At 47.1% G+C, this 8987-nt stretch overlaps 1 protein-coding gene across 1 annotated transcript in view; it reads right to left on the reverse strand.

Annotated features, from left to right (window-relative positions):
* The window catches only part of RTTN (rotatin), a 96729-nt gene that overhangs the window by 47244 nt on the left and 40498 nt on the right, over positions 1–8987 (reverse strand). The window contains exons 21-27 of the mRNA XM_045296076.1: positions 8661–8778; positions 6654–6750; positions 5844–5912; positions 5354–5542; positions 4293–4532; positions 3806–3950; positions 6–160 (exon numbers count right to left, since the gene is read on the reverse strand). Coding sequence (XP_045152011.1) covers positions 6–160; positions 3806–3950; positions 4293–4532; positions 5354–5542; positions 5844–5912; positions 6654–6750; positions 8661–8778 — 1013 coding nt within the window. The remainder of the gene's footprint in view (positions 1–5; positions 161–3805; positions 3951–4292; positions 4533–5353; positions 5543–5843; positions 5913–6653; positions 6751–8660; positions 8779–8987) is intronic.

The following is an 8987-nucleotide window of genomic DNA, read 5'->3' on the forward strand; positions in this document are numbered from 1 at the left end:
TGTACCTGTCTGTGACGGCCGAGGACAAGAGCAGCAAGGTATTGAAAAGGGTGACCAGCTCCTTCTGAAGCTGCTGCCGGACAGCAGCACGGACATCATCTGAGTCCTCTCGGCTCGGGGACTCTGCCGGAACCAGCAAGTCTAGCAGTGGGTTTGGACCCTGAAAAATGAAATTGCAAAAAACATGTTGACCCTCTAATTTGTCTGAGTGGCTTCCTATGAAGATTCCTGTTGCAAATCATGCTCTGGGCTAACGACGGTACCCAAGAAACCCTGGTGGTGCACATGGCTCAGCAGCCAGCTGCTGAACAAAAGCCCATCCCGAAGCCAACCGAGAGAAAAGATCTGGCCCCAATGACACCTGTCTGGGCCCTGAAAGAAAAGACCTGGTCCATCGAGTCATCGCCGATGTGACAGTTGTGCTCTGCGACACTGATCACTGTGTGCTTGGGTGGACTGACGACACCCTACAGCAAGAAGTATCTATGGGACAGGCCAGGACCCTGTCACTACAACAAATACTTGCAGCATTTTAAGAATTAAGAGGAGAGAAAGTAAAACCATGTTTAAATCTTTGAGCAAGCTGACAGAGACAAAGCTTCACTGCACAGCGAGCACCTGCAGTTGAGAAACTCCATACTATAAAGTCCTTCAAAACCACCAGCCGATCCTGGGGAGAAAGACGGGGCTTTCTCCTCCTAGAAAGAGTTACAGGCTCAGAAACCCACAGGAGAGGTTCTACCCTGTCCTGTGGGTTAGCATCCACTCCAAGGCAGTGAGAGTTGGACAGTGAGCAAATGCTGCTCCCCTCACACCCCAACACCATCTTTCACTTGTGTGAGAGATACGATGTCCTTAGTCTGTCCAATCTCTTTATTTCTTGCAATGCAGACAGAAGGCAGCGGAATTCAGGGATAAACGTCCCCCTGCTGGACAAATGTTCTATAAGAAGTGCCACAACATGAAAATAAAGCTCATCTGAAAGAAGTAAAAAGAGAGGAAAATTGAAAGGAAACCGTTTGTGAAGGAAAATTTTGCCACAACCATTTGAAAACAGGGCTCTGAAAGCACAGGCATAGAGGAGGAGCCTACTGGGACTCAACTGGGGGACACTGCGTCCTTTGGTTCTCATGACAAGGGCCATCATAGGGCCATGACACTACAGAAACACGCTTCACCATTTGAAATAACAACTGCCCATCATTTAAAAAATCATCTCTATATCAAACGAAATTCCAAAAGGCTAAAGATGAAGACAAAAATAAAGCCTTCAAAGTTATAAAAGAACTATGAATGGTATCCAATACTGAATTGTGTACCCCAAAACCATGTGTCAACTTGGCTGGACCACAAATCTCAGGATGCGCTGTGGTAGCTAAGAGATAATCCCCCAAAAGGTAATCTGATGTGACCAACCAAGAGGAGGATTAAGTTGGGCTGCAACCCCCTTAATCCCCTCACAACCCCAATCCCATGGAAGGGGAGTCTTCCCGGGCGGTGCCTGAAGCTTTTTACCTTACAAGAGGTGAAAGGAGAGAGAAGGGAGCAGCAAACAACCACCACACACACACACACACACACACACACACACACACACACACACACAAAGGTACTCCAAGAGAGACAGCATCCCATGGACCTGGGTCTCTGCAGTGATGCACTAACTCACCTCCTAAGCCCAGGCAGATGCTGATGTTAAATCACAGGGAGATAGCCAAGGGACACCAGGCCCACAGATGTTAAAAGGGAACAAAGACATCCCCGCAGAGCAGACAGAGCGAGAAAGTCTTCCCCTAGAGCTGGTCCCCTGAGTTCTGACCCTTTGCCTCTTCAACTGTGAGAGGAAACTAGAAATTTGTGAAAGCCACCCTCTGGTACCCCCGACTAAAAAAATAAATAAAATGGAATTTTTTTCAAAGCTCTGATTTAATTTTTTTTACAAAACCACCTTATCACCTTCAAAGTACTCTCCATTACACATATTTGTCAAATCTGCAATCCCATTCTTGGAGACACTTTTCAAACTCATCTGTTTGGATGGCTCATAAAACCTTGTATTAGTCTGAGTATTTTAGAGAAACACTCATGTATAAGAGACAGTTTTATATAAAGGTTAAGTGCACATCAAGAAAACATCCCAACCCAGGGCTGTCCAAGCTCACAAGTCCAACATTAACCCATTAACCTATATGTGCAACACCAATCCACAAAGTCCTCCTCCATCTCACAAAACACACACTATGAAGCCCACTGCTGGAGGAAAGCCGAATCAGTGAATGTGTAAGCATCTCAGCGCTGGCAGGGGTCTCCATGCGGCTGCTCCAGCACCCAGGGCTGCATAGGGGTAGGTCCATGTGATTTCTCCTTGGGGATGCCTTGCAGGACGTAAGCCTTGCAAGCTGAAGCAGGGAACTGTTAAGGCAGCTGCACCCTGGTCCAACCATCAGAAAGCAAGAGACCCGAGAACTAGAAAGGCAAGGCTCACTGAGCCATTTATCCCTCCGCCCTTCAATTAACCCCACATGTTTTTATCGGCCAGGTTAGCACAATAAACTAACTACCTCACACCTCCCTTGTTTTTTTCTTCACCTCTTTTAGGTCGACAAATCGCTGACCTTTCTTGTAACTCTTCATTCATGGAAGCAAAAAGAAATTGCAGGGAGCGAGGTCAGAGGAATAAGGTGCATGGGACAAGAGAGACATGCTGTTTTTTGCCAAACTGAGATCAGTGAGCAGGTGCATTGTCATGGTGGCAAAACTAGTCCCCCATCTGCCACAAATCAGGCCTTTTGTGTTGCACGATGTTACACAATCTTTTCAGAATCTCTAAATGGAAAGCTTGATTAACAATCTGACCTGGTGGAATGAACTCCAAATGCACTAGGAGTCAACATTTTCATCCATTTGGGAAGATGATGTACATCCAGAACGAGGTTTGTCATCAATTGACATTTTACTTCTTTTGAAATGAGAAAATCACTTGCACACCTGAGTGATTTCCCATACCACTCTCCTTGTAAGCTGTGTTCAACATCACAACAGTTTTTGCGGCATTTTCCCAGAACAGGAAACAAAATTTCACAGCCACATGCTGTTCTCTTAAAACGGCCATCACAGGTTTGAGTGAGGCTGCTTTTAAGAAAAAAAATTCACTGTGAATAGAGAGACCCTTCCCAGGCAACATCACTGGGTGCACTAACTCAGAGCAAGTTGCTGATGTTGGCCTAGCGGGAAAATCTGTAGTATGAAAACTCCACCCAGTGAAGCTTTTCCGGTTTGGGGGGGGGTATCCCCTCCTACATCGATTGATCTGTGGATTGAGACATCTCTAAGGGACAAAATCAAAACCTACACACAGAGAAGTGGCTAAACCTGACTCCTAACCAGAACATGGTGTAACTAAAACAAATCCTTTGTCCCCAGATCCTCCATTCCAATCACTTGTCCCCCAGCCTCCATTCCGGTGGGGTGTGTGTGTGTGTTTCCAGGGGGAAAGGGAGGGCATGAGACAGATATGAACAGAGCTTTCTTCAAGGGTGAGGATACAAACTCAAAATCTCATTGCCATTGAGAGATGCCGACACACAGTGACCCTACAAGGACAGCATCAAATTGCCCTGTGGGTTTCTGAGACTGTAACACTCTATGGGAGTAGAAGCCCTATCCTTCTCCCCAGTTATGGCATGAGGGGAGTCAAATATACATCGTCTGCATGAAAGTCATCCTTTCCCATAATAGGACACTAGAGACTTTTACAAACGAATCGCTTATCAACCTCCACTCCAAACTCCTTAACAATACTCACCTGCCTCAGGAGTAGTTCTAGAATCCAGCTCAGCAGCTCTACTGAGGAATGTCTCCGCTGCTCCTTCAGCAAGTCGTTTAGGAAATGTATGACATCGATCAACAGCTTCTCATCTTCCGTGCAGGCAGGAAGCACATGTAAAAACCTACAACCGAGGCGAACGACACTGACCAAAGTGCTATCGCTTTACAAGGCACATTGGCACCGTCCACCCGGCTGTACCTTCACCAGGCATGGTGTCTTGGCATGCCACTTCAAGTGGCACGCAGCCCGCTGCTGTGAGGAATGGGGAGGGGGGGGAAGGTTGTAGGGAAGGTGCCTTCCAGACCCTGGGCCTGGTGGAGAATGCACATCCCCAGGTAATCACCTAAGACCATGAACCGCCAGAGGGACAGCCAAATCCAGACAGAGAACAGGCAATGTTTTGCAAGGGGAAAAAGACAGTCTCCAACTGTCCCCTAAGGCCTCGGGCACCACGTCCACTGACCTGTTGAGTGCCATGTGCCAAGCCTGGGACTTCAGGAGGGCTGAGCAGGGGCCGAAGCCACTCTGTAAAGACAGCCGGTCATTGAGAAGGTAGTAGCCCATCCTGGTGATGGCAGCCCGGACGTCCCTGTGGGCAGCAGCCTGGATGATGGCGCGCAGGCAGTCCTGCAGCCCACTGGCCCTGTGTGTGACTTTCAGAGTCAGACTATCTTCAGGGGTCAGCTTCAGGGAACCGAGGAACCTGCAGAAAAGAGCAGAAGGCTCCTTCAACAAAAGCACATGTGTGTCTTGATTATACAGAAACCTCTTCCCCAGCACCAAAGAAAATTTACAGAGCTGGCTCATCTTAGTTTGCTTTTACTTAAGCATCACCTCAAAGAAGATCAAAGAACAATGTACACCTTCAATATTAGGGCTCAACACCAGCATAAACCAAAGCAAACTCACTGCCATCGAGTCAATGCTGAATCTGGGTTTCCAAGACTAACTGTTTACGGGAGTCGAAAGCCCAGTCTTTCTCCCATGATGCTGCTGGTGGTTCTGAACTGCCACCCATGTGGATCACAGCCCAACATGTAAGCACAGCACAATAGGGCTCCCTGTTACACTAGCACACCTTGTGTTTATATGGACTTGCACTATTCACAGAAATTGATCATTTTCTTTATCCATACAAGAAAGAACCAGTAGATTGAAATTTTGTTTAAGAAGTCCTAGACATTCCAAAATAATTACAACCATCACCACCGCAGTGATTCCAATATTCCTTCCTAACGCTTACTATGGGCTTTCACTCTACACTGAACACCTTTCCGGCTGATGTTCACTTATTAAGTGGCACGCTTTATCACCTGTAAGGCTCTGACATTTACATTTCCTTATTTGACCCATTCTTCTACAGAAATGACGATGTAATCTTTAACTCAAAACCTGAGTAATGAGCATCTTCAGCGACATTGCAGACCCTGATGTAGTCATGAAGCGCAAGTGGGATTTAACCTGCCGCAGAACCCAGTCGGCCTGGTTCATGGACAGGGCACTTTCCCTGAGCAAGCAGCTTACTCGGGGGTTCTGTTGGCTGTGCTCGTTTGCTTCCACAGATTGTCAATCCCGTGACACCAGGACAGGTTCCAAGCTACTCTCAACATATCTGAGACGGGCTTCAGGGCCAAAGTGTCAGCAGACAGGGGTAGGACGATGGCATGGGGACTCACTGCGTGATGGCCTCGGACCAGCACTGGCAGGTGATACCTGGAGAAAGGGACACAGACGGTTACAGATCCCCCAACCCGGTGAAGGGCCAGCACACGTGCATGCATGGCCCTTTCAACCTCCCCACACTGGTGAACAGCTAAACAAAATGCTGGCCAGGTAAGCAGGACAGGGGCAGGGAGGGCGGCTTTGAGCTCCCAAGACACCATGGCCAACTCTGCATAAACACACCAGAAATGCTGCAATTGGAGGACTCGATGGTGATAGATCGCAGACTTGGGTTTTCCTCTCTGTTACGATCTTGTGCCCATCAAGAAACTCAGAGAAACTGATACATTACCTTCTAATAACTGACAGAGGCAGGCTGAAGACTGAGGGCGAAGCAGGTGCACTGGAAGGATCAAGTGACCTATTTCGAGAGACAGAGGTCAAAAGAAAAATAGCCACTCTGCAAACCAGCCTTTCATACCAAATACGAGTCACTTCACTTGATGAAAAACTCAACCCCAGGGGTGCAACTGGTTTTCATCATTGTGTCTACCTCCACCACGACCTGTGACCCCTGGCTTTGCTCACAGGCAACAAAGCGTGCCTTTCTACAAGGAGTCCACACTAGTGTCCATGGAATGAGGGCACTGGACAGGCAGGCCAACTCCCCAAGGTCTGTATTAACTGGGTTTTATCCTAAACACCTTCCCAAAGTCATCGAGTTGTAATACAAATAATCAGTAAAGAGAAATGTACACAAAATTAAGGATACAGAATAAAAGTATACTAAAAATGCTGCATTAACAATTTTAATAAAAATCCCACAAAACCCTGCAGTAGTGCTAAAATTTTATACTTAGTAGTATTTAAAAAAATAATTGCAGGGTGACCCTGCGCATAAATGTGCTTTTGAATATTGCTTATTTCAACCAAGATCCCCAGTGGCCCTGTGAGCAAGGCAAGGGCTGCTGATTGCAAGCTGAGCCTATCTGACAGCCTCGGAAACCCTGCAAAAGTCTGAGTCAAAAGTGACTCGCAGCAGTGAGTTTGGGGTGTTTATACAGGCCTAAGTCAGAAATGCCCATTCATTGCTGTAAGATTATATCAGATGCCTTAACTAAACAATTGTTAGGAGTAAAGAACGAAAATTCTCATTGTTCACCAAACGTCCATTCTTGATACTTCGTCAAACAGCAAAAGACAAAATAATGCTCCTACTTCCGTCACAGCAGCACAATCCTCATGGAACAGCAAGGAAACTGAGGACGAGAAGGAAACACAGCCTTAGGAGATCACTTTACCTGGAAAATGAACAGACTTCAAATTTTAAAAACCCCTGAACTTCCTAAAAATATTGCCAAGATCACCTTTGAGCCTTAACCCCCAAACATCCCAAAGTCTTCTGAAAACCAAGCAACAGTGAGAGAGAACGCGATATGTCAGCTGAGTCAGCCTGCATGCTGCTCCCCCACAGCAAGGACCTCTGTGGAACAGACACAGAGGGCACCCTGGGAACCTGGACATAAACAACATGGACGACGAAGTCAAGTGAACACAGGTGGAAGGAGAAACGGAACAAAACCAAAAAAAGGAGAGTTGTGGATCAGAGGTGCCCCACTTGCCAGCTGCCTGGCCAGGCAAGCAGCAACCCCAAGTAAGGAGCACAGGGAGGAACGTCACCGATTCCCCAACAGATGGCAGAGAAACCGCAGACAAAGCCAGAGACCTGGTGGCACTGTCCGGTAAGTGTTGGAATGCTAATTTCAGGGTTGGCTGTTCAAACTCCCCAGCTGCTCCAAGGGAGAAGGATGAGGCTGTCTGCTCCTGAACTGATCTGATAGCAGAGGGAATTACCACATGGGAAACGGAACAGGGCCACTAGGTGTCAGAATCTTTACAAACAAAATCAATCAATCTAAACAGCAAAATAAGGAAGGAAAAAGACTCAGTAAACACAATGAAAGTTGTGCAACAAAGGGAATCCATGGACAAAGTCAGCACAAAAAATCAGGACCACCACCAAGACCAGGAAACACAACAACAATGAATCCACACCTGTGGCTAATCCCACTGAATACATCATGCCCCATCTAGACACAGAGAGGGGCATAATGTATAGAAAACATACATGCCCCGTCCACATGATACCGATGAGAGACACACCTTAGACAAAAAGCCATGCACAAGTTAAAAATCAAAGGATGCAATACAGCAAGCAAGCGCTAAATAAAAAGCAAGCAGGAGCAGCAATAATAATTCCAAATAGATTTAAGTCAAAAGCTACTCTAAGACACTGGAGTTTTATATAACACAGGGTAAATTCACCAATAAGATGTAATGATAGTAAATATTTATGCATCCAATCACAGAGCTCCAAAATATTTCAAACACTCCACCAGATTTGAAAGAAAAAGAAATAGCGATGAAATCAGGTGCTTGAGGTGTGCAGTTCTAAAGCACAAGCCGCTCTACAGGAGAAAGGCAGGGCTTCTACTCCCTTAAAGAGTTATCATCTCAGCAACTCACAGGGCAGTTCTACCCTGTCCTACAGGGTCTCTGAGTCAGCATTGATTCCTTGGCAGTGAACCTTTTAAAACGTGACACACACACACACAAACTCTTATCAACTTTACTAAATTGATAATCGAGGGCAGCAACACGATCAGATTCACCAGGGTCAACAGGCAGAAGAAACCCAGAAAAAGGAACCAGTACTAGGAAGAGGCCAGATGGCAGCTGGCCAGGTCTGAGCTACCTCCTCAGTGACGGCAGGTGCACGTGGCTCGACCCTGAATGACACCATCTCACCCAGGACTGCATGCACGACCACATGATTGGACATTGCCACCCCCCCCACCACCACCACCAGCGGAAGATGCACCAGCGACATTGCTGCTGTGTGAGGAATATGCAAACAGTGCTGCCAACCACCAGCGTGTACAGCCTCCGAGCCAACATAGGAGCAGCCCAGCAGCCTCTCCATGGAGTCAATTCTGACACACAGGATCCTGTGCAGTTTCCCAGGCTGTAATTCTTATAGGAGCGCGGAGCCCGTCATTCTCTCTCGGAGCAGCTGGTGGGTTTGAACCATCAACCTTGCAGTCCAACGCTTAGCGGACAGCACCACCAGGCACTCTACCCCATGAGGAGCAGAGGTTATCTTCCTCACCTCTGAGTAGCAGGTCCAGGAGGGGTGGCCTCTGTGAGAGGGAGATGCGTAGGGCTGGGTCAGCACACAGCACTTTTCTAAAGAGAGTGAGGCTCGGGGGGATTAGACAGTCTATGGCCTGGCAAGGAAGAAGGGGGAGGAAAAAACAGCAACTGTGATTTCATTTCCGTCCTTCTAAACATGAGATAAAGACATTTCATTCTAAGTGCATCACTCCTCCAATCAAAATAGTGTGATAAGAAAACACATATTCAAATTGATTTTTCACTGAGAGCATGCTTTCTGCTCACACGTCCAAGGTGGAAACGTCGAGACTAGTTTCCATCT

This window comes from Echinops telfairi, unplaced genomic scaffold (genome assembly GCF_000313985.2).
Source record: "Echinops telfairi isolate 266 unplaced genomic scaffold, ASM31398v2 ScPeMD7_7400;HRSCAF=8409, whole genome shotgun sequence".
Lineage (NCBI taxonomy): Eukaryota > Metazoa > Chordata > Mammalia > Afrosoricida > Tenrecidae > Echinops > Echinops telfairi.